Source organism: Bolinopsis microptera, chromosome 1, assembly GCF_026151205.1.
Source record: "Bolinopsis microptera isolate Bmic1 chromosome 1, MBARI_Bmic_1.0, whole genome shotgun sequence".
NCBI lineage: Eukaryota > Metazoa > Ctenophora > Tentaculata > Lobata > Bolinopsidae > Bolinopsis > Bolinopsis microptera.
Window position 1 is genome coordinate 24,310,657 of NC_087072.1, and position 27,366 is coordinate 24,338,022.

Consider the following 27,366-nt stretch of genomic DNA (forward strand, 5'->3'; position numbering starts at 1 on the left):
ACACAAGTATACAAATTCACTAGAAATTACAGAAAATATTGCCACAATAAAGTGAAATTTGTAGGAAAATCATCAAGAATACTAGTGTTTTTGCCTATCCTCATTCCCAAGTAATCGAAGAAACAGTCCCAAACATCTTCTAGTATGATGAAAGAGCCAGTTCACTTGGACGTGAGCTTAAGAGGTTTGTCTGCATTTGTATCCTTATGTAAGACCTCAGATATTGCTGATATATTGCCACTGATATTGCTTTCTTGAGGAAGTTGCTGGCATTTTATCTTACAACCATTCTGGAAACGGGCACCAGCATGTTACTGTTAACAGGAGTCAGGACTACCGTAATCAACTCAGGAATTTTGCTAGGGGGTGATACATTGTCCTCAGGATATGTTCTTCCAAATCGTCTACAGGAGAGGGAAACTAGTCACTGTTGCTCTACTGTTTTCAAGAGAAGAGAATTTGTACACCACTATTTTCAGAAGAAGGAAACTCGGTGTTCTACTATTTTTGTTTTACTTTTAAAAAAATTTTTTTACTTCAGAAGAATTATTTTATCAGTTTTTAAATCTAGATAAATCCCAAATCGTTACCTAGTTAAATCTAGATAAAAGATTTCGTACCGATAATGGAAAACCTAATTTTGTCCACACTTGTGGCCAAGATGGCAAAATAAAAAACGCCATAAAAAACATCCAATTCCAGCACAACACATTTCTACTACTATGTCGGAGCTAAGTCCGATCTACGCCAGAAAACCCCCTCCATATATCCCTGTCCCGCATCAGGGTTCGCAGTTCCTCTTTAGAGTTTGTCCCAACTTCCTTCAGTAACATAGACAAGTAGCTTTGTCTTGGTCGGCCTTGCTGTGCTCTACCGTGCGTAGGTTCCCATAAGACTAAATCACTGGCAAGTAGCTCAGGATGTCGGATGCAGTGTCCCGCCATTTTTAATCTCCTGCTTCGTAACTTGTTTGACAGCCTTGGGAGGCTACCATACAAAGTTATATTGCTGACCTTGTCCTTCCATGAGATACCCAGCACCATACGCAACATCTTTGTGTATGTCCCGTCCAAACTTTTCTCTTGAGCCTTTGTCAGTGTCCAGGTTTCTGATCCGTAGAGCAGTACTGATTCACAAGCCGCTATGAACAATCTAATCTTTAGGCTCTTTGAAAGTTTGGATTTCCAGATATCCTTCAGTCTATGTAGGGCACCCCACGCTTTTCCCTTTCTAACCCTTATCTCCCTATCTGTGCTCTCAATCCAGGAGCCTAAGTAGATGAAATCATCTACATTTTCTATGGCTTCCCCGGATCGACTTTGTAGGTCGCTAGATCGATCCTCCATATTCAGTGTCATGACCTTGGTCTTGCCTTCGTTTATGTGTAGTCCCACGCTTGCTGCCGCCGATTCTACTCTGAGCAGGAACTCGTTAGCCTTGTCCATGTCCTCAGATATAAGTGCTATATCATCTGCAAAGTCCACATCGGTGATGATCTTGGGCCCCACTCTTCTGCTTTTTCTACGTTCGAGGGTGAGTCCAAGTCGCTCCGCATCATCGCCTATGGCTTGCCTCATACAGTAGTCGATGACTATTGCAAAGAGGTAAGGTGCTAAGGTATCACCCTGTAACACACCTGCAAGTATCTCGAACAATTCAGTTTCTCCGTCTGGAGTTAGGACTTTGGCCATTGTCTTCTCGTACATGAGCCGTATAAGCTGCACGATTTTGACTGGAATGCCGTAAGCTTCTAGAATCTTTAGCATTTTCCCACGATGTACACTGTCGAAAGCCTTCTTAAAGTCTATAAATGTCAGAACAGCTGGCAGTTTCCGACTCTTGACACCCTCTATAAGACGTCTCAGTACCAATATCTGTTGAGTTGTTGACCTTCCTGGTCTGAATCCATTCTGGTTTCTACGCAGAATTGTCTCGATTTCTGGCTTCAACCGGTTTAGAACCATCTTGTTTAGAGACTTGGCAACTAGGGATGACAAGCTTATTCCCCGATAGTTCATTGGTTCGCTAAGGTCGCCCTTCTTTGGAATTGGTATGATGTTGGCAGTTGACCATTGGTCTGGTTTCTCACCTTTCAATAGAGCATTGTTACAGAAGTCTAAGACAATTTGATCAAGGTCGCATCGTTTTAAGACTTCTGGGGCTATGTTGTCGTCACCCCATGCTTTCCCTTCCTTTATGCTGGACTTTGCTTTTCTGTACTCATCCAACGTAAACGGTTCTGTTCCGATATTCAGAGGTGGGTGGACTGGATCAATATCCTCTTCCGCGTTCTCTACCGTCGGTGGTGAGCCGAGAAGAGTAGCAAAATAGTCCTTCCATTTCTGAACCCTTTCCGTTGGTGAGTTTCCCTTGATTTTGCCAGTATATGATGGAGCTTTACCTGTGATCTTGTTGATCATGGTCCAGCTTTTAGCATGTCTGCCCTGCCAACTTGCTTCCTCCAGTTCCCGGACCTGCCCCTCCAGCAGGTGCTCTTTGGCTGCTTGATAAGCATCGCCTAGCTTCTGTTTGCCCTCTTGGACAGCTATTCGGTTGTCTTCTGTAGCATCTGAGTGGTATTTTATGCTACATTCCCTCAGCTTCAGCCTGGCAATTTCAACACTTGGAGTCGCTGAGATTTTACATCTTTTCTTTTTCTCCTTTTCAGGTAGTAAAAGTCGAGAAGTTGTCCTATTCGCATCAATAAAGCATTGGTACCTTTCTGTTGCCGTCTGATCATCCTTTTCAAGTATGGAAAAGCGGTTTTTAACTTCCACTGTGTACCTCTCTTGTAGAGCGATATCAGTTTTAAGTTTAGACCAGTCCAGAACCGGAGCCCTCTTCTCCGTCTTGCTTATCCGTAGACTAAGCTTTACCCTTGCTACGACTACTCTGTGATCCGAGCCAATACTGTGGAAACTACCATATGCTTCGGAGTTCTTGACGGAGTTCCGCCATTTCTTCCGGCAAATGATGAAGTCGATTTGAGATTTACTTTGACTCATATCTGAGAGATATGTCCAGAGTTTACCTCTTTGCTTCTGAAATCTGGTGTTTGTGATTTCTAGCTGTCGCTCCAACAGCATATCCTCTAGCAGTCTACCATTTCGGTTTGCTGGACCCTTGTGGAAGGATGTCCAGTTTCCTGATGATGAGACATGCGCATTGAGGTCTCCTACAACGAATAGTAAGTTGTGGGCTGGTATCTGGTCGATGGCACCACCAAGGCTGTCGTAGTAGTTTTCTGCTTCGTCGACAGTCGCCCCCTCTGTCGGGCTATAAGTCACAATAACAGTTGTGACCGGGTTCCCTGCAAAGTTGGCTACCATCGTCCTCCTGTCATGTGAGTATACACTAATCAATGAGTTGAATACTGTCTTTTTGTCCAAGACAATACCAACCCCACCAGCAGCCGCCCCATTGCTGGTTCTCCATGCCGAAGTTGTTATGAGGTGAGAGCTTCCAAGATCTTGATACTCGATTTCAGTGCTATGTACTACCCGATGCTCCTGAATGCCCAAAATATGTACGCCACTATCCCTCATGCATACACCCAGCTCACATTTCTGTGGAATTAATCTGTGGATTCTCTTGCAATTAGCATCATTTGATTTGAGTAGATAGTAATTTTTGAGCGATGACTTACAGTCACCAACTGTACAAAAGGCCCTCTACACAACTACTCTTGGCATACCCTCCCCCTTCTAATGTAGAGAAACAAATTTTGGAGAAACAAATTTTTAATTCTATCCCATATTTACAATCATCCCCTTTTGGCGCCCCTCCCTAAAATTGAACAAATTAGGTGATTTTAGAGGATACACCAGTAAAATCTCTAAAAAAGTGTATTTCTAGAGTAAAACGCGCAGTTTTGCTAGTACCTCGTTAAGTTTTTCAAAATCGTCCCACATTCAAACGATGATTTTGCGCCCCCTAAGATGGCGCCCCACAGCGGGGTCAGCAGGGCCCTTTGTTACGCCACTGTTGTCATTAAGGATCAGAAAATGATCAACTAAAAATGAGAAGGTTCTGTGTGAAATCGGCGAGAAGCCTATTATAGGCAGGAACTGCTGTCGACTTGGAGCTCAGAAAGAAAATGTCTCCAGACCAGTCAACAGTCAATTCCACGTTGAACAGCTCTGATCATACAACCAAGGTGATCAGAAACACCAGCAAACTGTACACACTAAGTAAAATACAATTTTAAGTAAAATACAATTTTTATTTTCCACAGAAGAATCAATACATATTGAATTATATATATCCGATAATTCCATTAATAATCATTAAAAGTTGCTTTGTCATTTGTAAAATCAAAAACGAAAAGCCGTACGCTGAACGCGCGCAGCATCTTTTCTGTAGCTGCCTAACTTGTAGCCGCTAACATCAAAGCCGCCGCGCACGCCGAGTGCTGGGGTTCATTCTCATTGACAATTAAACTTGGTCAAAGATATTTATATACAATTCCTAAATTAAATCAATAATCATGTTAATATGAGTATTCAACACTACTCGACAACAAATATCTGCCAGCCCATCGACGATTCAGTCGCCGAAACAAAAATCAAATGTTTGCTTTTTCGTTTCGGGAACTGTTTGAACTCAGTATTATATCCGACTAATCATACTTTATAATGGTTAAAAACAAAGTAGAAAGATTTTCCTGGATGGGCCGGCATTCGCAACCGCGAAACAATTTGAGTACGACAAACGATGACACCACCACCAGCCCTTAATTGATAAGTCCATGGGGGACGGGATAAAGTAAAATTTGTAATTTCATATTGCCTATAACGATTGTGAGTTATGACGGACTTAACTGTACGGGTCAACTACTAAAACTGCATTGTATACTATCTTAATCATTATACTGGACATGATATGACGAAGTATCTTAAGCAGCACTTTATACCTCCACTTAGAACTTGATTAGTCACGAACAATAGAATCATTATAAATCAATACAATAAAACATTTTGATCAATAAATGCCTAGCAGCACCAGACAGCGGCCGTGTACCTTTTTCGACTCCATACCACGGAGTCCCTGATGGACTTTTGTTTACTTTTGTTAATAATTTGACCGCAACCTTTCTTTCTCGAAACACAAATCCTACTGTACTTCATTACAGTATTAAGATAATATAAAGCAAATCATGTGAATATATGACTACGAAATAGATCTATAGATTTGTCCATAATATTTAATACCGTATTGATGGTTTTGAATTTTGTATATTGAATTTTAATGTGAAGCGTTTACTCTTCCCCCTCGGCAATTAATTAGAAAGTAAGATTAATGACAATAATTGCCAAATGACGTAGTAGATATAGATGTTCAATGTTGTAGAGTGATTTCAAGAGTAGTGGTCCACAGGGGTCCGAAAAAGCCGTACAGGCACTTGGGTCCTTATCCTTGTCACTAGTCCCAATTGGATTCACTTTACACAAAACATGAACGTTTACAATTTAGTCGTACACATTGGCACGATATTTATTAGAAAGCAAACATTATAAAATAATACGTGCGTGCGCGGCTTGAGCCGCGCCGCATAACAATTTATGCGTTTAGGGGCTGGAGTACGCGTGTTTACAGATTAATGAATTGTTGCATTGTAAATATTTAAAGTTGACGATATATTATGATTAGATTTAATAGTAAATTTTTCCAAGCTGACTTTGGACTTAGGTAAAATTATAATTTATTTATTTTAAAGAAAAAACCACGGATAGTTTTAAATTTACATAGTCGTATAACTATAATCAAGTTAATCCTGTTTTCAAGAATGCGCGGCTTTGGCGGCCAGTTATTGACTTGTACATAAAATTGAATTTTAAATAGAAATGTGAATGTATTAAAATTTAAAACTTTCAAAACGGAGGCTTATAAATATTATTATATTATGATTGTAAAATAAAGGATAAAATTTTAAATTTGTTTCACTAAAAATTTGTTTCACTATCACCTATCACCTAAGTTACTTTGCATATACTGCTTCTAGTTACACGCTAGCGATCTCAGTTGAGGGGTATATATCAGTGTACACTGTATATCTTATCTGCACTGATAGATCTGTCGGGAAATATAAATGATAAAGCTTACACCAAGCTAGTAGAACTTGGCTGAGACTGAAACGAATTACTACAGAGCCTGACAAGTTTCATAGTATTACGAACAATATAGTGGTTGCGATAAATTCATTAATATAAATAATTCGTGGATCTGTAAACGTGGAAAATCTGCTTCGCTAATTCGCCACAACTCCCTGAGAGCACATATTAGATGTACTAGAATCCATTGGAAAGGGCATTGTTACTTCATTATCACGATCCTGCCAATAAGGCTTCTGGAGGCTGGAGCTTCAGTGAACTTGTACACTACCGATGAGGGGCAAAAAATACTTATAATCATTATAACAAAAGGATTATTATATTAGAGTTGAACGTAATACTTTTACATAACACCTGTGGTTCTACCAACGACAAGTGGAATGATAAGAAAGGAGAACACCTTTTTTTCGATCTTACTGATAAGCTATCGAAAAAATCTGGTCAATCTTACTATATATAAAGCGAGACAATTTATATGGATGGATCCATATCATTTAACTGACACCACAGTATCAACTTTAACGCGACTTTCCGCAAAAACCGTTAAAGATATACAACTAAAACTTTTTTGACTGGGTCAAATGCTTTAATGGCCTACAAATCAGCATGAAAAAATAAAAAATTGGCTAAGAAATACGAGTTTTAGAGCCCAAAATTTGGACCCCCAAGCAGTGGCGTAACGTTGCCTGTTGGCGCCCCCTGCCGAAAAGGCGCCCCCTGTTGGCGCCCCTCCCTAAAATTGAACAAATTAGGCGATTTAAGAGGATACGCCGGTAAAATCTCTAAAAAAGTGTGTATCTAGAGCAAAACGCGCAGTTTTGCTAGTACTTTAGTTAAGTTTTCGAAATTGTCCCACATTCAAACGACGATTTGGCGCCCCCCTAAGACAGCGCCCCCCTGCACAGCGGGGTCAGCAGGGCCCTTCGTTACGCCACTACCCCCAAGTCGTGTCAAAAACGCGAATTTAACAGGTTATAATTATTTTAGTGGGGGGGTGTCACGTCCGTCTATGTCCGCTTGTCTCATAGAATCCAAAAAGGACAGGACATAGGCGGACATAGGCGGACATAGACGGACATAGGCGGACATAGGCGGACATAGACGGACATAGGCGGATATAGGCGGACATAGGCGGACATTAATGGACACCTAAATTGCTAAATAAAATGTTCAATTTTGCTGTTATAGGGGGATCATGTTTTTTGTCCGTTCTGTACCCTTTGGAAAAGTATGGTTGTCCGGTAAGAAAATTTCCCTTGAAAGAAAGCTGAGGTTATATGATGCTCAAGTTGTATCTGTATTGATTTACAACTCAAATAGTTGGAGTCCTAAGAAAGCAACCATGGAGAAAATGGACACACTCCATCGTAGACACCTCAGGTCCATTTTAAACATCAAATGGCCTAAAGGTATGATAAGCAACAAAGCATTGTATGAAAGGTGCAAAGTTGAAAAGTTATCCAAGCGTATTGAACACCAGCGGTGGAAGATGTTTGGACACATTCTCAGGAGTATGGAGAACACCCCAGCCCAAACGGCTCTCTCTTTTGCTATTGAATCAGATAATTTATTCATTGGTAGATTGGGGAGACCTAGAATGAACTTGTTATCGGTTTTAAGAAGTGATTTAAGTAGTAGAAATTTGCAAATGGACAACTTGCATGAATTGAACGAAATTAGAGATATAGCTGCATGCAACAGATGTTGGGAAAATCTTTTTCAAGGGTACAGTTTACCGCATTAAGGTATTTTTAAGAATCATTTTTGTCGGTAAGATCCTGTTTTATAATAATAATAATGTACCCTATATTTTCAAAACGGACAAAAAATAGAGCGGACAAAAACGGACAAAAATGGACAAAAACGGAAAAAAATGGAAATAAAATTTAGATGCTTCCTCCTCCTACTCTTCCTCCTCCTCCCCCTGGGTCTTCCTGATCTTCCTCAGTCCTCTTCCTCCTCCCCTCCTTAGTCCTCCTTCTACTCATCCTCCTCGTCCCCAGTCCTCCTCAACAGTCCTCCTCCTCCCCAGTCCTCCTCCTCCTCCTGAGTCCTCCTCCTGGGTCCTCCTCCTGGGTCCTTCTCCTCCTCTTCATCCTCCTCCTCTTCCTCCTCAGTCCTCAGTCCTCCTCCTCATCCTTCTCCTCAGTCCTCCATCCTCCTCCTCAGTCCTCCCCCAGTCCCCCTCCTCCTCCTATTCAGTCCTCCTCCTCCTCCTCCTCCTTCTCAGTCCTCCTCAGTCCTCCTCCTCCTCCTCCTCCTCTTCCCTCTCAGTCATCCTCCTCAGCCATCCTCCTCAGTCCTCCTCAGTCCTCCTCAGTCCTCCTCCTCCTGGGTCCTCCTCCTCCTCTTCATCCTCCTCCTCTTCCTCCTGATCCTCGGTCCTCAGTCCTCCTCCTGGGTCCTCCTCCTCATCCTTCTCATCAGTCCTCCTCCTCCCCAGTCCTCTCCCAGCCCCCCTCCTTCTCCTCCTCCTATTCAGTCCTCTCCTCCTCCTCCTCCTCAGTTCTCCTCAGTCCTCCTTCTCATTTCTCCTAAGTCCTCCTCCTGAGTCCTCCTCCTGAGTCCTCCTCCTCTTCCTTCTGAGTCCTCCTCCTGAGTCCTCCTCCTCCTCCCTCTCAGTCATCCTCCTCAGTCATCCTCCTCAGCCATCCTCCCCAGCCATCCTCCTCAGCCATCCTCCTCAGTACTCCTCAGTCCTCCTCCTTCTCAGTCATCGTCAGTCCTCCTCCTCAGTCCTCCTCAGTCCTCCTCCTCCTACTGGGTCCTCCTCCTCCTCCTGGGTCCTCCTGGGTCTTCCTGATCCTCCCCAGTCCTCTTCCTCCTCCCCTCCTCAGTCCTCCTCCTACTCTTCCTCCTCGTCCTCAGTCCTCCTCATCAGTCCTCAACAGTTCTCCTCCTCCCCAGTCCTCCTCCTCCTCCTGGGGCCTCTTCCTGGGTCCTCCTCCTCCTGGGTCCTCCTCCTCCTGGGTCCTCCTTCTCCTCCTCAGTCCTTCTCCTCCAATTAAAATACTCGCCAGCACTGTTATACGAAATTCGGTAAAAAACCCAAAATCGCCATATTCAGGTGCCTTAAAAACCATGTTAAAATTGAGTTAGAGATCTGAAATTTTTCAGGGCGTCTAGACGTTGACAAAATCGACTGCAAAAAAAGTTTCAGGTTTCAGGAGCATCGGGAAGTGGGTTTTTTAGAACCCCTGAGAGGGAGGAGGAGGAGGAAGATGACTGAGGAGGAGGAGAAGTCCTCCTCCTCCTCAGTCCTTTTCCTCCTCCTCCTCCCTCTCAGTCATCCTCCTCAGCCATCCTCCTCAGCCATCCTCCTCAGCCATCCTCCTCAGTCCTCCTCCTTCTCAGTCCTCCTGAGTCCTCCTCCTGAGTCCTCCTCCTCCTCAGTCATCCTCCTCAGTTCTCCTCCTCCTCCTCCTAGGTCCTCCTTCTGGGTCCTCCTCCTCCTCCTCCTCCTGGGTCTTCCTGATCCTTCTCCTCCCTCTCAGTCATCCTCCTCAGTCATCCTCCTCAGTCATCTTCCTCAGCCATCCTCCTCAGCCATCCTTCTCAGCCATCCTCCTCAGTACTCTTCAGTACTCTTCAGTACTCTTCAGTCCTCAAAATGTTTGTCCGCTAATGTCCACCAATGTCCGCTAATGTCCACCAATGTCCATCCAAGTCCGCCAATGTCCGTCCGGGTCCGCCAACGTCCGTCCGAGTCCGCCAATGTCCGTCCGAGTCCGCCAATGTCCGTCCGAGTCCGCCAATGTCCGTCCGTGTCCGCCAATGTCCCAAAAAACACGTCCGTTGTCTCATAGAATCCAAAAAGGACAGGACATAGGCGGACATAGACGGACATGACACCCCCCCTTTAGTCTCTTGAGTCTTGATACCATTTTAGGGTGATCATCGCCCTTAGAGGAGAAAGAGGATTTAAAGAATAAAAGTGCTGTAAAAAGCAGACTTAGACACAAATTTAGAGCCTCATTGAACCTACATCAATTATAGGGTGAGTGGAATGTACTACCCGTATGAAACCCTTAAAAACTCAATCACAAAAATTTGTCATACTATGTCTGAAAAAGCTTGTTGGCACTTTAAGATTTCGGAGGAGCTGTAGATCTTTATGGAACCACTGCTTTTAGTTTTTACAAATTGCTATAAACCCAAGAATACCATACCCTTAACGATTTCATTGTAGTTCTTTCAGAATTAGTGGTTGCTGTTTAAAGATTTTTTGCTATGTTGCCTTCTTCAGTAGTATTGTCTTGGTGATCATGTGCACATGCACCCTTAACTTTTAGAATAAGAATAAGATGCTGTAAACTTATCTACATCCCATTTCTTGACTACTGAGCTCTAAGCTGTTTTAATACTTGATACTATCATGCAAGCTTTTCACTCTTGTCCTAGCAGGAGCTCTTATAGAACTACGCCATCGACTAGCAGAGTCTCCCCCACACATACCCAATCCCCCTATTTCAAAAGAAGGTATGCCACTGGAGTCAGCGTATTCAGATGATTGTAACTTCATGAACGTGGAAAAAGAATCCTTAGAAGCTATCCTACCAATAGCTAAGGAAGTCTTCAAGGAGTTTAACCTGTTCATTAACACAGAGAAAACATAATTTACCCATGTTTTCCTCGCTCCTGTTGGAGAAACAATCCCTGGTCGTGATGATACCATGTTACGTGGAAATGAAGATTGGCGGAAGAGTAAGATTCTTGGGTCATTGTTGTGTAGTGAAAGTGATATATAGCTGCTCGATGCATTGCTGGGAACAATGCCTTCTATAAGTTCACCAAGATCTGGTCTCAGCAGAATATCTCCGTTTCCAGAAAGATAGCAGTATACATACGAAGCCCAAATTGTATCAATCATCATGTACAATTGCAATAGTTGGTTTCCTACTGCAAAGTCACTAGAAAAACTAGACATTTGCCATAGAAAACACCTTAGATCATTACTGAACATTTATTGGCCTCATGGAACAATATCCAATGCAAACTTATACCTAAGATGTAACTCAGTTAAGCTATCAGATCGTGTCCCTAAAGCAAGGTGGAAGCTCCTAGGTCATATCTTGCGTAGTGCTGATGACTCCCCCGCTGCATTAGCGTTAAAGTTTGCTGTCACAACAAACTGTAAAGGGTGCGTCGGTGCGCATCGTAAGAATTTGTTCAAGATTATTGTGAATGATTTGACCCGTAGAGGTTTAAAACTTAACTCTTTGAATGATCTTAATAAGCTTAAGATATTAGCCGATGATCATAGAGTTGCTTGGAGAAACAAATTTTAACTCTAGCTGTCTTGATCTGTACTGATCACCATTTTAGGATGACTTGATTTCTTTTAGGGGTTTTGAATATTTTAATGGTGTAAACAGTTTCTTAATATCATGTCCGCAACCTAAAAATTACATTATAAATACTGAGTGTATCACTTGTCATGCTGCACATCACTAGAACTCGTTAAATATCCCAAATACTAAACCTAAATAGTGTTAATTTCTAATAACCACAAACAGACTTTTAGTGCTAGTATGGATCTTGTCGAGCTGTGTTCTGGACTTCAAGTTAATCCACTCCCGCCACCAAGAGAGAGATGTTCAAATGTAGCTCATGCTCCCAACAGGAACCATAATCTCAATCCCAGTGAAAGGTACTTTTAATCAAGAATTGTATTAATTCTTTTGTCTGGTAATACGATTTTGATAGATTATTCATCAATATCACAGTAACGATTCTGTAATAATTACTATTGAGCTTTCTTATTCTAATTCTTTCAATTGTGCTAAATAACTAATACAACTTACTTCGTATCATTTTTCAGAATCCAGGCAATCAAAAATGCTCTGCGGTATTTCCCTAAGGAGTGTCACAGCGAACTGGCTGCAGAGTTTGCAAAAGAACTGGACGATTTCGGTCATATCTACATGTACAGGTCAGTGTAGTTTATGATTTATCAACTTAAATTATAATCACCTATATATAATGTACATATATACCTATTATCCTTATCCTTATTATTATTCTGTAAAATATCCTGGGACAAGGACATATAAGAGCAATTTGATATAACCTTAGCCTCGTGCGGTAAATAGCACAATCGGATGGGTAGAGCCTTTGCTTTTGCAACACTTTTTTCTGCAATTACACAAGAAGAGGAATCACAAAGAATTCATTTTGTAGAGTGTAAATTATAAACAGCATTATATCAACAATCGTCATATCATACTTAATTAACCTTTTTTTGATTCTGAAACTCGTAAGTTAAACAAGAATTAATAAATATCAGCGGTGCTTCACTAAGTGACAGAATTTAAATAATTTCCTAGATCATATCAAGTCAAGTTCAACACTATAACTATTCACTACTTAATCAGTTAATCTCATACTAATGTTAAATCTTTAAAATAAGTTCCATTATAAGTATTAACTTAGTTAGTATTAACTTAACTAAATATTTATTTTATTAACGCTAATGTTTGTGTTCGTTGCAGTACTTCGCGATCATATCCATGACATGGTAATCAAGTTGACCAATAGACGGTGCCATGCCCGAGCAGGCTGAGTACCCAGAGTGCATTATCGTCTTCTCTCCTTTTAGGTGTCTGCAGATTGGGCATTCATAACATCTAATATTTATATTCAACTTAATTAAATTGTAAAGTATAAACTTTGTGTCCATTCTCTTACCATGTGCAAAATTTTTTATATTGGACTCTTCAATTCATGTTGTTTTACCCAAATTTGAAATATCGTGTCCATACTCACTTGATTCCCACTGCATGACCGATCTCATGGGTCAGTATATCTTTTAGAACTGCATAAGCTGTCACGTGGGTATAATGATGTGTTCTGAGATCCTTACAGCTTTCTATCCACAATATACGCGCGTTTATGTGTACTTCAGATCCTGAAACGCTAATTTTAGCTGTTTGTCGGTTTTGTTCCTCCAGTAGGTTTATACACAGTACATACAATGTACCCAAGTCCCTAACTGTTATAGACTTAAAAGGATGTAGTATGTACTATACAACTACTGTTTACTGAAGACCATGTGAATCCATTTGATTATACAATTAAGATATCTTACCTCCTTCTGGGTTGAAGGTATGTGCTAGCACGTAATTGGTTTCCGGAAAAGCTTCTGTCATCACACAAGGAGATCTGACACATCTGTGCTTCCCTTCTTTAAATGATATCAGAATATCTGCATTCTTCTTGGACTCTGCTGGCAAAAAACTACGGAAAGCGGAAAAATTATGTTCGTTCCTTAGATACTGTATAAATGTCGGCAGTATTTGCCTCTTCATCTGTTATATTCGATAGAAAGTGAGTTTTATTTCCAACAGCAACTAAGTTAGAACTAAATTAAGCGAACGTACGAATCATAAAACACATGTATCTTCTTACCTGAGTGAATTACCAGAAGCGCGGTTCCAAGCCTCAAATGAGATAACAACTTGTTGTTGAACAGCTTGTTCTGACATACTGGTCCACGGTGGATAGTTCTCTAAACTGTACGTGACAATGTGCTGATCACCATTCCCACATAGTGGCTGAAGAGGAATACAATCTCTAAACTCTAAAGTTATAAGTGCAACATTGGAATAGATTTCATTTGTTTTCAACACACACTTTTGTTATAGTGTTTAGGAGCAATACAATTTGAACCACAGTATGGATGATTTTAACAGTCAACATGCTTACTTTATAGAAATAGGGGAGTTTCGTAACAGCAGCACACTCGATAACTGTAAAGGCAAGAAAAACCAACGTCCAAGATGTAACGAAGATGAACATGATACCAACAACTGAATTCAACACTGTAGTATTGAAAACTGAAGATGGAAGATATACGTATCCAGCCATCTACTCAAAGTCCGCTTTTAGGAGATCTGTGTGTTTGCACAGAAAACACTTCTATTTCTTATGTATTTTGCGGTACTTTTAGTGACGCACGTTTTTCGTCAATCGTTACGTAACAAAAGCATAAACAAAGCTTCAGTACCGAGTTAACAGTGAAATCTATATTGCATCAATTACGCTTAACATCGTCATCAATGAGTCTACAGATCACTGAGTGGAAAAGAATTAATGTTCTAAGCAATAAGCATTGATCACTGCACGTCCGTTTGTAAATAAAATATAAGATGTGTAGTGGTGAAACAATCCCTGTACCACAACAACGCAGGTCATTGAAATATTTCAAACTTTAGGGTTCAGGCACTGTTTCTTTCACAGGTTATGTTTTATTTTCACAACCCTCACCAGGTTTATGCCGGACACTTCACTGATGCGAGCATACCCGATATCAGAGTACAAGACAAAGCTAGTGGAGGGAGCAGCTGTGATACTCATGATAATGAACAACTTGGACTGGAGAGTCGCACAGTTCCCTGAGGAGCTGGTTACTTACGGTGGTAACGGCCAGGTTAGGGACTTGTTACTTACGGTAGGAACGGCCATGTTAGGGACTTGTTAATTACGGTGGTAACGGCCATGTTAGGGACTTGTTACTTACGGTGGTAACGGCCAGGTAAGGGACTTGTTACTTACGGTGGTAACGGCCATGTTAGGGACTTGTTACTTACGGTGGTAACGGCCATATTAGGGAATTTTTACTTACGGTGGTAACGGCCAGGTAAGGGAATTGTTACTTACGGTGGTAACGGCCAGGTAAGGGACTTGTTACTTACGGCGGTAACGGCCAGGGTAAGGGACTTGTTACTTACGGTCTTAACGGCCAGGTTAGGGACTTGTTACTTACGGTGTTAACGGCCAGGTTAGGGACTTGTTACTTACGGTGGTAACGGCCAGGTTAGGGACTTGTTACTTACGGTGTTAACGGCCAGGTAAGGGAATTGTTACTTACAGTGGTAACGGCCAGGTTAGGGACTTGTTACTTACAGTGGTAACGGCCAGGTAAGGGAATTGTTACTTACGGTGGTAACGGCCAGGTTAGGGACTTGTTACTTACGGTGGTAACGGCCAGGTTAGGGACTTGTTACTTACGGTGGTAACGGCCATGTTAGGGACTTGTTACTTACGGTGGTAACGGCCAGGTTAGGGACTTGTTACTTACGGTGGTAACGGCCAGGTAAGGGACTTGTTACTTACAGTGGTAACGGCCAGGTAAGGGAATTGTTACTTACGGTGGTAACGGCCAGGTTAGGGACTTGTTACTAAAGGTGGTAACGGCCAGGTTAGGGACTTGTTACTCACGGTGGTAACGGCCAGGTAAGGGACTTGTTACTAAAGGTGGTAACGGCCATGTTAGGGACTTGTTACTTACGGTGGTAACGGCCAGGTTAGGGACTTGTTACTTACGGTGGTAACGGCCAGGTAAGGGACTTGTTACTTACAGTGGTAACGGCCAGGTAAGGGAATTGTTACTTACGGTGGTAACGGCCAGGTTAGGGACTTGTTACTAAAGGTGGTAACGGCCAGGTTAGGGACTTGTTACTCACGGTGGTAACGGCCAGGTAAGGGACTTGTTACTTACAGTGGTAACGGCCAGGTAAGAGACTTGTTACTTACAGTGGTAACGGCCAGGTAAGGGAATTGTTACTTACAGTGGTAACGGCCAGGTAAGGGAATTGTTATTTACGGTGGTAACGGCCAGGTTAGGGACTTGTTACTAAAGGTGGTAACGGCCAGGTTAGGGACTTGTTACTCACGGTGGTAACGGCCAGGTAAGGGACTTGTTACTTACAGTGGTAACGGCCAGGTAAGGGACTTGTTACTTACAGTGGTAACGGCCAGGTAAGGGAATTGTTACTTACAGTGGTAACGGCCAGGTAAGGGAATTGTTACTTACGGTGGTAACGGCCAGGTTAGGGTCTTGTTACTTACGGTGGTAACGGCCAGGTAAGGGAATTGTTACTAAAGGTGGTAACGGGCAGGTTAGGGACTTGTTACTAAAGGTGGTAACGGCCAGGTAAGGGAATTGTTACTTACGGTGGTAACGGCCAGGTTAGGGACTTGTTACTAAAGGTGGTAACGGGCAGGTTAGGGTCTTGTTACTCACGGTGGTAACGGCCAGGTAAGGGACTTGTTACTTACGGTGGTAACGGCCAGGTTAGGGACTTGTTACTAAAGGTGGTAACGGCCAGGTAAGGGAATTGTTACTAAAGGTGGTAACGGGCAGGTTAGGGACTTGTTACTTACGGTGGTAACGGCCAGGTTAGGGACTTGTTACTAAAGGTGGTAACGGCCAGGTAAGGGAATTGTTACTAAAGGTGGTAACGGCCAGGTAAGGGACTTGTTACTTACGGTGGTAACGGCCAGGTTAGGGACTTGTTACTAAAGGTGGTAACGGCCAGGTAAGGGACTTGTTACTAAAGGTGGTAACGGCCAGGTAAGGGACTTGTTACTTACGGTGGTAACGGCCAGGTTAGGGACTTGTTACTTACGGTGGTAACGGCCAGGTTAGGGACTTGTTACTAAAGGTGGTAACGGCCAGGTAAGGGAATTGTTACTAAAGGTGGTAACGGGCAGGTTAGGGACTTGTTACTAAAGGTGGTAACGGCCAGGTAAGGGAATTGTTACTTACGGTGGTAACGGCCAGGTTAGGGACTTGTTACTAAAGGTGGTAACGGCCAGGTAAGGGAATTGTTACTTACGGTGGTAACGGCCAGGTTAGGGAATTGTTACTTACGGTGGTAACGGCCAGGTAAGGGACTTGTTACTTACAGTGGTAACGGCCAGGTAAGGGAATTGTTACTTACAGTGGTAACGGCCAGGTAAGGGAATTGTTACTTACGGTGGTAACGGCCAGGTTAGGGTCTTGTTACTTACGGTGGTAACGGCCAGGTAAGGGAATTGTTACTAAAGGTGGTAACGGGCAGGTTAGGGACTTGTTACTAAAGGTGGTAACGGCCAGGTAAGGGAATTGTTACTTACGGTGGTAACGGCCAGGTTAGGGACTTGTTACTAAAGGTGGTAACGGGCAGGTTAGGGTCTTGTTACTCACGGTGGTAACGGCCAGGTAAGGGACTTGTTACTTACGGTGGTAACGGCCAGGTTAGGGACTTGTTACTAAAGGTGGTAACGGCCAGGTAAGGGAATTGTTACTAAAGGTGGTAACGGGCAGGTTAGGGACTTGTTACTTACGGTGGTAACGGCCAGGTTAGGGACTTGTTACTAAAGGTGGTAACGGCCAGGTAAGGGAATTGTTACTAAAGGTGGTAACGGCCAGGTAAGGGACTTGTTACTTACGGTGGTAACGGCCAGGTTAGGGACTTGTTACTAAAGGTGGTAACGGCCAGGTAAGGGACTTGTTACTAAAGGTGGTAACGGGCAGGTTAGGGACTTGTTACTAAAGGTGGTAACGGCCAGGTAAGGGAATTGTTACTAAAGGTGGTAACGGGCAGGTTAGGGACTTGTTACTAAAGGTGGTAACGGCCAGGTAAGGGAATTGTTACTAAAGGTGGTAACGGGCAGGTTAGGGACTTGTTACTAAAGGTGGTAACGGCCAGGTAAGGGAATTGTTACTTACGGTGGTAACGGCCAGGTTAGGGACTTGTTACTAAAGGTGGTAACGGCCAGGTAAGGGAATTGTTACTTACGGTGGTAACGGCCAGGTTAGGGAATTGTTACTTACGGTGGTAACGGCCAGGTAAGGGACTTGTTACTTACGGTGGTAACGGCCAGGTTAGGGACTTGTTACTAAAGGTGGTAACGGCCAGGTAAGGGAATTGTTACTTACGGTGGTAACGGCCATGTTAGGCACTTGCTGCGGTACGGCGTTGCAAATCGCATTTTCGCCGGCTGAGTCAATTGTTATATTCCTGTTGATGTCTGCTTTCCGGGGATACGTGTCACACACTGATCAGTAGCCAGGTAGCCTATAATTATAATAACCTGTAGTGTAGCTCTAACCTACACACAGTGTGGATGTACTGGACCACTGGATGTAGTATTAACTGCTTTTTCCTGGAGATTATTCTTAATAAACGAGCGACTGAAAATTTATCGTACTCTGTACGTGGACAGTGATTAATTGAATGTAGCTTAAAATTCTTTATTTGCGGTTAATCAGCCTCCTCTTTTTACATCCTATTAGGCTCACTACATGATTGGTTAAGAATATGATACTTCATGACTCCTGAGTTATGTAAACATTGCAAGTTCTTGTCGAATTTGTCACCTTTTTATGATATCTAGCAGGTTGAATAAGGAACCGAAGTTGTTTAGACGCCCCCAGCTTCTTATCTTGACAAACTGGTCAACCCTGGCTGTTTTTTAGACAAGCTTTAGTGTAATGCGCGGCGCTAAACAATATTTTGCTATGCAAAAGGTGGCTTTTCAGCACTCACTGCGACATAAATGGGCGCGCCGCCACTGATTGGCTATAATGATGATGATGATGTGTCTGATTAAAAACCAAAACATGTTTTACAATGGTTTTACTTCTATTAATTCTAATTATTGACTAATCGTATTGACATATTCTCACGGAACACTGTTTCAGGTGTTTAGTAATTGGGCGCAGTTTAGACTAACTCTACATTATTTGAGTACAATGACAAACGAACAAACCCTCTCCATCATGTCCGGCCACCCTGCTGGTAAGATATATCTTAATTTTTGGCGATAAATTTATGCAAAAATATACACGGATGATCTCTGAAAAAAAAAGTACAATGTGGTCTCGTGTGTTTTACAGTATTTAATATTTATTTACAAAGACGCTTATATTTATTCTGAAAAGTTTAACAAAAGCTCCTAATCAGGTCTATTTCCCTCTCACAAGAGGGCACCACGGGTTGTGATAGCTAACGGTATGATGATTCCTAACTACAGTTCTAAAGACATGTACGACAAACTATTTGCTATGGGTTGTACCATGTACGGTCAAATGACTGCCGGTAAGCTAATGTCAAAAACATGTTTAAGATATGGTTCAATGGTTGCAGATTTTTCAGATTATCATGGCCATCATTTTATATACATTTTGCTGCAGAATGATCTAGTGTCTCGACTACTGTGTACTGTGTAGCCTTTGAATTGAAATTAACCAAAAATTATATTATAGTGCGGCGCTGCGGCAGACTTAAATTAAGTTACAGGGTGGCCCAAAATTCAGCACACGTAAACGTTTTTCTTTATGATAAAGTTATGCCTCCTGTTCATGGCCTAATACTTTAGGTGACATGATGTTACCAGCCATTGCAGGAATCGGTCGTCAGAAAATTAAAATTCGCTTAAAATTCTATCACACTCTTTCAATCTAATGCAGTAGACCATAACGTCGTTCCGGTGAAACCATCTAATTATTATGTGCACTTGATTTCTGTGCACAAAGGGGTCATATAATTATGATCTTCGCTCACTTTGGGGAGATGAGTGCAAGATGAGCGCATAATTAAGTGGTCCAAGTGACAGATAAAGGATATCCAGAAGGAGCAAAGCAAACCTCTTTAAAAGGATTTTCAAATATTTGTTGCACTCGACTTCTGTCCTTTACTCCTTTCATTTCATTAAAATCATGTACAATAAGATCCATACTGTTTATTTTTCAGACCTTTTTTGATAGTATAAAATTAATTCTATCCTCAAATAAATTGTAGGTTCAACTGCAAAAGATAGCGATATTTGTGCTAAGGTATTTTCTTGGCTCCTAACTCCTAAGTATGTATGTGACAGGAGACAACTTAACTGTTGTGAAAGTTTGGGTATATCGCGTTTCTAGTTTTTCAAACTTTAGCCTGTTTTTAAGACTTTCCCATGGGAACTGTGTCGCAAACTTGTGTCGGTTTAAATGCTAAGGACCTTATGAATTAAATTAAGGTAAAAAACACTTGCTATGATGTTTTTTGCATAATCAAATATGCTCAAATGAGATGATGATTTTGGCCATCTTAGGGTATATTCACATTAAATCAACATAATATGATGATGACAACATAGTTTTTAATAAAAGTGATAAAAGCCACTTTGAAAAGGATGATTAAACTATGCATTGCATAATTAAATATGCTCACATGAGATGATGATTTTGGCCATCTTATAAACCAACATGATAATTGATATGATGATGACAACATAATTTTTAATAAAAATATAGCAAAAATCTACTGTTAGCGCTGGCCCTCTACTGAAAATCGTATTGTTATACCGAAATTTTGGTATATATATTTTACTATCGAAGAGTTCGATTACAGTTTTATATAATATATACACTATACATACTAGTATAGCAGGAACCAGTCTCAAGACTCGAGAGACTAAAATAATGATTACTTATTTAATTCGCGTTTTTAACACCACTTGGGGGTCCAAATTTTGGGCACTAAAATTCTTGTTCCTGGGCCTGTTTTTTATTTTTTCATGGCCATTATTATTAAAGCATTTGAACCAGTCAAAAAAGTTCAAGTTGTATATCATTTACGGTTTTTGTGAAAAGTCGTGTTAAAGTTGATGCCGTGGTGTCAGTAAAATGGTACGGATATATATATACATAAATATATCGTCACGCTTTATATATAGTAAGATATACTGTAATATTTAACACTGCAAATCTGCAATGAAAGTCTTTTCGATAGTTAAAAATACATCCTAAAGAGTTGATCAGTCTCGCATATGAAACAACTATCTAGGATCTTTAAAATCATGTAAGTTTGATATAACGGAGTATTGTTTATTATACACATTTATTACGAGCAACCTTAAACTTATGTTGATAGTTTAAGTTAGAATACTATTTTATGGTCAATATTGTTTACAAATTTAAACTGTTATATAGGCTTCTATTATGTTTATAATATTTATCACTAGGACATATAAAATGGTTCGTCGTAGTACGATTGGCATACACGACACAAGTTTGAATTCGAAGTTGCGACTCCCGAATCGTTTTGTAGACGATATAATGCTGCTCATGCGGGCCATATTTTACTATTACTTTTCTTCTTTCCCCATATCCCATTATAAATTGTGTGTTACTCCCGTGTTACTGATAAAACGTATTTCTAATTGGTTGTATATATTTGTTTGTAATACTAATATCTTAATATGTTTGATTGAAAAAAATAGGCGAAACTTAAATCAGTCTGGCCACGTCAACGTGAAATTATTCAATTCTGTTTATGTTTGTCTTATGTTTGTTTTAAATGACTGCTTAGTAGGAACGGGCGTCTGCAAGTTGACCGTAAAAACTGCATATGTGAATAATTTCCACTGAAATGCTATGTTTATTTCTACAAAAATGCTGGCTGGAAACCCACCAAAGCTTTCTTTCTCGCATGTGTGTGATAAAGCCTACTTCTACCCTTAAATTTGGCTGTCAATACCTTAAAGTTGGCATGAAGGCTCAACGCAAGCCACCCAAGCTACTCAACCTCAGCATATATTCTGGTCGGATTCTATCCCGGCACTTGTTTCTGACCAAATATGCAAGATTGTCATTCCCTAATAAGAACAGAGTCTCGCTTTGGTGGGCGTGGAGTTTGCTAATGGGTTCACACCAGTCGACAGGTGTCTGGCAGGGATTTGAAATGTTTGTGGTCAACTTATCGCTGCAAAGTTCCAGACTTCATTAGATCTTCCTGGAGTTATGTTCTCGTCATTACTAAAATTATCGCTTTAAATAGCATAGCCTAATAGCCTTTCACCCTCACTGTAGTCAACCAAATTGCCCTACCCCCTTACCTTAACCAAAGAAGCCACTCAAATTGTATCAAATCGTATTATGACAGTCGTCAGACCTGACTGAAGTGCCAAGATATATCATCTATAAGTTGCTTCAACCGCAATTTAACGTGAACTCTTGACTGATGACCGTGGAAGAACTAGATATTATTTTGCCCAGCGTTACCACTACCACCAATACTCCGTACAGAACCCGCAGGAACTGTTAACTTGCAAATTACTATCATCAAAATTCGGATTCCTGCCACCTAGAATCTCATAAACCCTCTTACAGTTTAAATTATTACGGTGTCCATCTCATCAGCAGTGGGCTCGACTGGTGCTTATCAGTTACTCAGACATGAAGTTGTGGTGAACATACGGCCGGTGACTTGGGGATCATTTATGTGCGGCCAGCGTGACCACCTATTTGAGCCTGCACCGTTCATAGACACTGGTGTGGTATTTTGGGCTGCAACTTGCAAGTTGGATTTTAATTAATTAAAATGAAATAAGATGCTCTGAATCTCAAATGAGCAGTAATATCAAGCTAGTACTACTTGGCACTAACTGACTAGCTGGTACTAGTTCCATGAAATACCATTAATTGCAGAATATCCGTTGTAACATTTGTGTAACAAGACTCTCTCTCCCTCAAGTGTTGATCTTATCGCATCACATTTTCTAATTGAACGACAGAAATACTAAATATTTTGGTCCCATGATGTGACAAATTCAACCTCACGCTGGCTAGATCCCAATTCAGAACATATGGTATTATGGTATGTAACATGTCCATTGTTCTGTTTAAAATGCAATCGCAACTGGCTTCGCTACTAGTTTGTCGAGAATGTTCCACCTATGTTCCTTCCGCCTCCTATCTATGTAACATGCATCCTATCAAAGCAAATTGGCGTATGATTAAGGGAAGGAACGCAGATTTAAAAGTATGCTTGGTTATTTATTTAAGGTATGCATGGTTATTTATAAATTCCCATTTTATCAACACATATTTCTTCATTTTAACGAGTGGCGGGGTCCGGATATATCGAAGGTGGTAACAGCTCTAGGACTCGATTTTGCAACCGTTTTCTAAATTAAACGTGCATTTAAAAAGTATCGTTTTACATTGTAAATTATAACAACTTAACAAACGATTATGATATCTGAGCCCTAAGTCCATTCTAGAGTTCTAGTGAGGGTGTGGAACAATCATCTTCAGGAATTCATAAACAAACGCCTTTTAAGATTTGTGCCAACTTTATCCGCTGAGAATAAGTATATTCACATGTCGTTTTGGAATAGGAACGAACATTACCACTCATTAGTCGTGTTTTTGATAATAACTTTTGCTATCACGTTTATGTAACAAGTTAATCAAACTCTTCTTAGGATTAGGAAATATCAATGCTACAATATTTCAATATGTTACAACTTGTTATGCAGTAATGTTGAAAGAATTATGTTTTAAAATTTTCAAACAATTTGGGCACCGAGTAAACTGTCGTAATATAACGAAACATTTACAGTTTAAACGTTTATTTCCTTACCTCTTTCATACACACGTGATACTCAGAAATTGTGAACAGTAATCAGTTATTCAAAGTCTGGTTTAACTAAAGCTTAAACTCAGATGAACTGTTTTCAGGAAGCTACTGTTACATCGGTCCCCAAGGAATAGTCCACGGCACGACCATCACAGTGATGAACGCTGGTCGGAAGTACCTAGGCCCCAACAACACGGCCGGTAAAGTATACGTAACATCTGGTCTGGGTGGGATGAGTGGAGCTCAGGGTAAAGCTATAGTTATTGCAGGCTATGTTGGAGTTGTGGCTGAGGTTAGTGGTTGTAATATTAATATGTTATGTTGTTACAAACACTGCTGGGTTACAAATAGCGGAGGTATTAAATAAGGGGGGTCTTACGGGCTCCTTAGTCCCCCCTAACTTAGTATGTGTTTTTTACACTGACTTTCAGTTTAAAGAACTGAATACGCGTACGCCCCCCGTACGCATAATGCTATTAGGATTTTACTGAGGAGTCATGGTACAGATCTCATGTTACAAGCCTTAATTCATATAATATGTTGATTAAATACCTCAATTTTGTAATATAAAATTGTCCTTAACCTAAACGCGAAATTGTAATATAAAGATAATTTACGGAGCAACACCGAAGGTTTCCCGAGAAGCTCTGGATAAAAGACACGCTCAGGGTTGGATCCAAGAGGTGGCTGACTCTGTTGATCAGTGTATAGAGCTTGTCAGAGAAGCAAGGAAGGCCACGAGAGTTCTCAGTATTGGGTAAATTTAAGCTCTAGTTTTTGCCCATTACTAGATACTAATTGGACTGCAGCTGAGCTGCGACATTAACATTGGGGTGGCAGTCTGCAGCAGGTGTCTGCAGTTTAGCCTGTCAATGAATTAACATGACCATTTTGTCTCGACTTGTAATACACATGTTAAATAGTGGACCAAGTTAACTGTTAATAAGACTTCTCCCGCCCAGATTTCATGGAAATGTGGTGACCTTATGGGAGGGATTTGCAGCGTACACAGAGCGCACTGAAGAGAACCTGGTCGAACTTGCCAGTGATCAAACCTCCCTCCACAACCCCTTTAACGGCGGGTACTACCCCGTACAGTTGTCTTACGAGGAGAGCAATGTGATGATGAACTCTGATCCGGCTCAGTTTAAATCTTTAGTTGAGGAGTCGTTAAGGAGACAAGTCAAAGCTGTTAATTACCTTTGTGGTAAGGGGATGCATTTCTGGGACTATGGAAACGCTTTCCTTCTTGAGGTTGGTACAATTTGATTTCGGTTCGAGCTTGTCAGATACGGATTATTCTAGTGTGCATTTACTGCATCTGGCTAGTTTGTGTGCAAGTTTTTGCGTAATTACTAATGTTCTGTTTTGGAGTTTGCAATAAAATTCGATTATAAGAATTTGGAAAAACAATAATTAAATAACAAAACACAACAATGTTACAAAGTCACACATCAAATATAAAAAACGGAAGGCTTTATAAAATGAGGATGTTTAATATATAAAATTCTATTTTTCAGTATTTACGTTATAACGATATTTTCAAATAACATATTGCGGTAAAAAGTGTATAAAATAAACTGTTTTTTATAAAGTATTTCATAAAGCATTTCATAAATTTGCATTCTTCAATCCTGTGCAATAAACAGAAATGAACCTATTATATTGCAGGTCATCAATATTTTTCATTAAAAATCCCCTATCATCCTGCGCAGAAATGAAAAATTCTTGCAGGTCATCATTATATAGTCTTTATCAAAAATTTCCTAAATAAAGGATGAAAATCATCGCTCTGAGAAACTTTGTGTTCGCAAAGTCACCGCTCATCTTGACAGTTCGGTGGATGGCTAATTCAGTCTGTTAGCCGGAACTTAGGTGCCTAAACTCACAGGGTCAGCGTCTAAGAATTGGAATAGTCTATTAGGCATCAAGGTAAGGAGGATCACCCTGGAGTGGACATCCTGAATTATAGACAGCTGCCTGGAACTCTCGTTTAGTTCCACAACCAATCTGCTGGAGGAAGTTCCTCGGGACTTTGTATCCAGCAATCTGACAGTGTTGAGCTATTGAGTTTGCGAAAGCACAAGTAGAACGTCCCTCGTATCGTGCCACCTTGGCAGCACATCCGTCCACGATGCACGAGTCTCTGTAGAATTTGGTGCCGATAACAGAAGCACATTCCGAGAAAGCGTCCGACTCCAGCATATTATCGCACTCCTCCTCTACCTCTGCTTGGTTATCGCATGTCACCTGTCCAACAGGTTCCTCAATTCCACACCAGTCGTATCTGTAGCCCCAGCTTGTTCCAAACTTGTTGCTATCATCTCCGGTCATTCCGAACCTGCCTCTGTACAGGTCATCTCCAGGCTCTCCGTTGTTGTTACCACAAATTCCCATAGTGTTCACTCCAGGACTGGTAATGATTTGAACTCCCCAAAATCCGTCAAACTGGACTTTTACTCCGTTCAGCATACTCAGCTCTATCGTTAGTCCGGTGTAGGTTACAATCATGTCGTCTATTTCCGCTGGCGTGTTCTTCTTGAGACGGAACTTCTCTCCGTTCTGTGCGACTATCCAACCTCTGGTAATAATCAGGGGTGCCTTGCTCCTGTCGTGGTGAATTACAACCTGCTCCAGACATGTTACTCCGTTTCCGCATGGCATGAATCGACCTGAAATAAGTTGCGTTCAATAAATTTGTAGGGCTACAAATACAATGTATATAAATTCCCAGACTTGACATTGTTAAAATTTTGGTATGTTTAGTAAATATAGTATTTAGAATCAACATTGTAGGAGTTCTCAGAGTTTATAGCTTTTAATGTTATAAATGTGAAATGTGGAATTTGTAGAAAATGAGGTACTTAGTCTTTTGAACTTACCAACAATCATCCACTCGTATCGATTGGCGTCCATCGCTAAGACGTAGTCGCAAACTCCCATGAAATCATATACCTTTCCATCAAAAGTTTGAACGTGGGGATCTCCGAAAACTTTGCAGACCTTTGCTTTGGGGTTATCAACGAAGTTGTTGATTTCTTTGGGAATAACAACAACTTCGACATCTTTGGAGACAACCTTCTTGCTACACTGCATGGCAATAGCTTTGTAGACTCCACCATCTCTCTCAGTGACACTTTGTACGAAGTGTTCGCTGTCTTCACTGGCCATCTTTTGCTTGTTATTCTTCCTCATCTTCACCCATTTAAGAGAAGTAGGCATGGGGCTACCAGCGTAGGAGACAGTCAGAGACAGGCTTTCTCCTTCGTTGAGCTCAATCTTGGTAGCAGGCACAACCAGTTCGAGGGGATCGACCTTGCACTCTCCTTCGTTAACAAATATGAGGGGAATGTTATTCTCGCAACTGTGGGTCCTCATGTGGCAGCCGTTGTAGTAAGTCTGACAATCTGTGGCGCAGATAGGTTTGTAAGTTGGGTCCACACAAGGTTTACACTGGCACTCCGTGGTGAGAGTCTGGTAGTTGGGAGAACAGAACTTCCTTTTAGGGCACCTCACTCCTCTGCACAGATCTTCCTTCACTTCCATGTAGGCTCTGCTGAATGCTACTCCGTGTTTATTGGATACGATGCAGACGTACCATCCTTGATCAGTATGAGCCAAATTCTTGATAGTCCTCTCGACGCTCACCTTGCTATCCAAAGACCTTCGACGATTTCCTCCAGCGTTGAACATATTGAAGTCAGTTATGGTGTCCTCTTTGACAATCATAACATTGGGAGTGGGGCTGCCTTCACCCTTGCAGACAAAATTAGCAGTTTCTCCGACTCCGTTGGTAAAATTGGCTGGTCCTTGGATTATGACAGGCATGAGGTCTTCGAGAGCAGTTGCCGCAACAAATAGGGCGGCGAAAACAAACAGCATGTTAAAAAGCACGGCCAACACGTATCAGTTGTATTGAATACTATTGAGAAAAGTGAACTATGGGATATCTGTGTTCTAATGAGTGCAGCTCCTGCTATATACTAGTTACAAAGTATCCCGCCCAGAGAGAGCGTGATATGATGACGTCACACGCGCTCGCTTCCCATTGGTTGAGCGGAGTGGGCTGGTAGCGCGCCGTC

The 27,366-nt window shown here is 41.4% G+C and overlaps 4 protein-coding genes across 4 annotated transcripts in view; 1 reads left to right on the plus strand and 3 right to left on the minus strand.

The window, feature by feature from the left end:
• Positions 1–1,861: 1,861 nt before the first annotated feature.
• Positions 1,862–3,329, minus strand: LOC134826064 (uncharacterized). Its single transcript, XM_063838331.1, has 2 exons — positions 2,090–3,329; positions 1,862–1,917 (listed from the first exon to the last, which is right to left on the minus strand). Exons 1-2 carry the CDS (start codon positions 3,327–3,329, stop codon positions 1,862–1,864), a joined length of 1,296 nt encoding a protein of 431 aa, XP_063694401.1.
• An 8,301-nt stretch (positions 3,330–11,630) lies between these two features.
• LOC134821969 (urocanate hydratase-like) overlaps positions 11,631–27,366 on the plus strand; it is a 29,423-nt gene continuing 13,687 nt past the window's right edge. The window contains exons 1-8 of the mRNA XM_063832807.1: positions 11,631–11,760; positions 11,932–12,042; positions 14,379–14,538; positions 18,580–18,676; positions 18,842–18,976; positions 23,386–23,576; positions 23,917–24,041; positions 24,247–24,538. Coding sequence (XP_063688877.1) covers positions 11,642–11,760; positions 11,932–12,042; positions 14,379–14,538; positions 18,580–18,676; positions 18,842–18,976; positions 23,386–23,576; positions 23,917–24,041; positions 24,247–24,538 — 1,230 coding nt within the window. The 5' untranslated portion in view covers positions 11,631–11,641. The remainder of the gene's footprint in view (positions 11,761–11,931; positions 12,043–14,378; positions 14,539–18,579; positions 18,677–18,841; positions 18,977–23,385; positions 23,577–23,916; positions 24,042–24,246; positions 24,539–27,366) is intronic.
• LOC134823381 (macrophage metalloelastase-like) lies at positions 12,331–13,943 on the minus strand. The gene is made up of 5 exons (XM_063834840.1): positions 13,815–13,943; positions 13,518–13,663; positions 13,198–13,346; positions 12,876–13,017; positions 12,331–12,712 (listed from the first exon to the last, which is right to left on the minus strand). Exons 1-5 carry the CDS (start codon positions 13,905–13,907, stop codon positions 12,580–12,582), a joined length of 663 nt encoding a protein of 220 aa, XP_063690910.1. The 5' UTR covers positions 13,908–13,943; the 3' UTR covers positions 12,331–12,579.
• Positions 24,676–27,252, minus strand: LOC134821981 (zonadhesin-like). Its single transcript, XM_063832817.1, has 2 exons — positions 26,167–27,252; positions 24,676–25,956 (listed from the first exon to the last, which is right to left on the minus strand). The coding sequence occupies exons 1-2, from the start codon at positions 27,164–27,166 to the stop codon at positions 25,205–25,207; spliced, it is 1,752 nt and encodes a 583-aa protein (XP_063688887.1). The 5' UTR covers positions 27,167–27,252; the 3' UTR covers positions 24,676–25,204.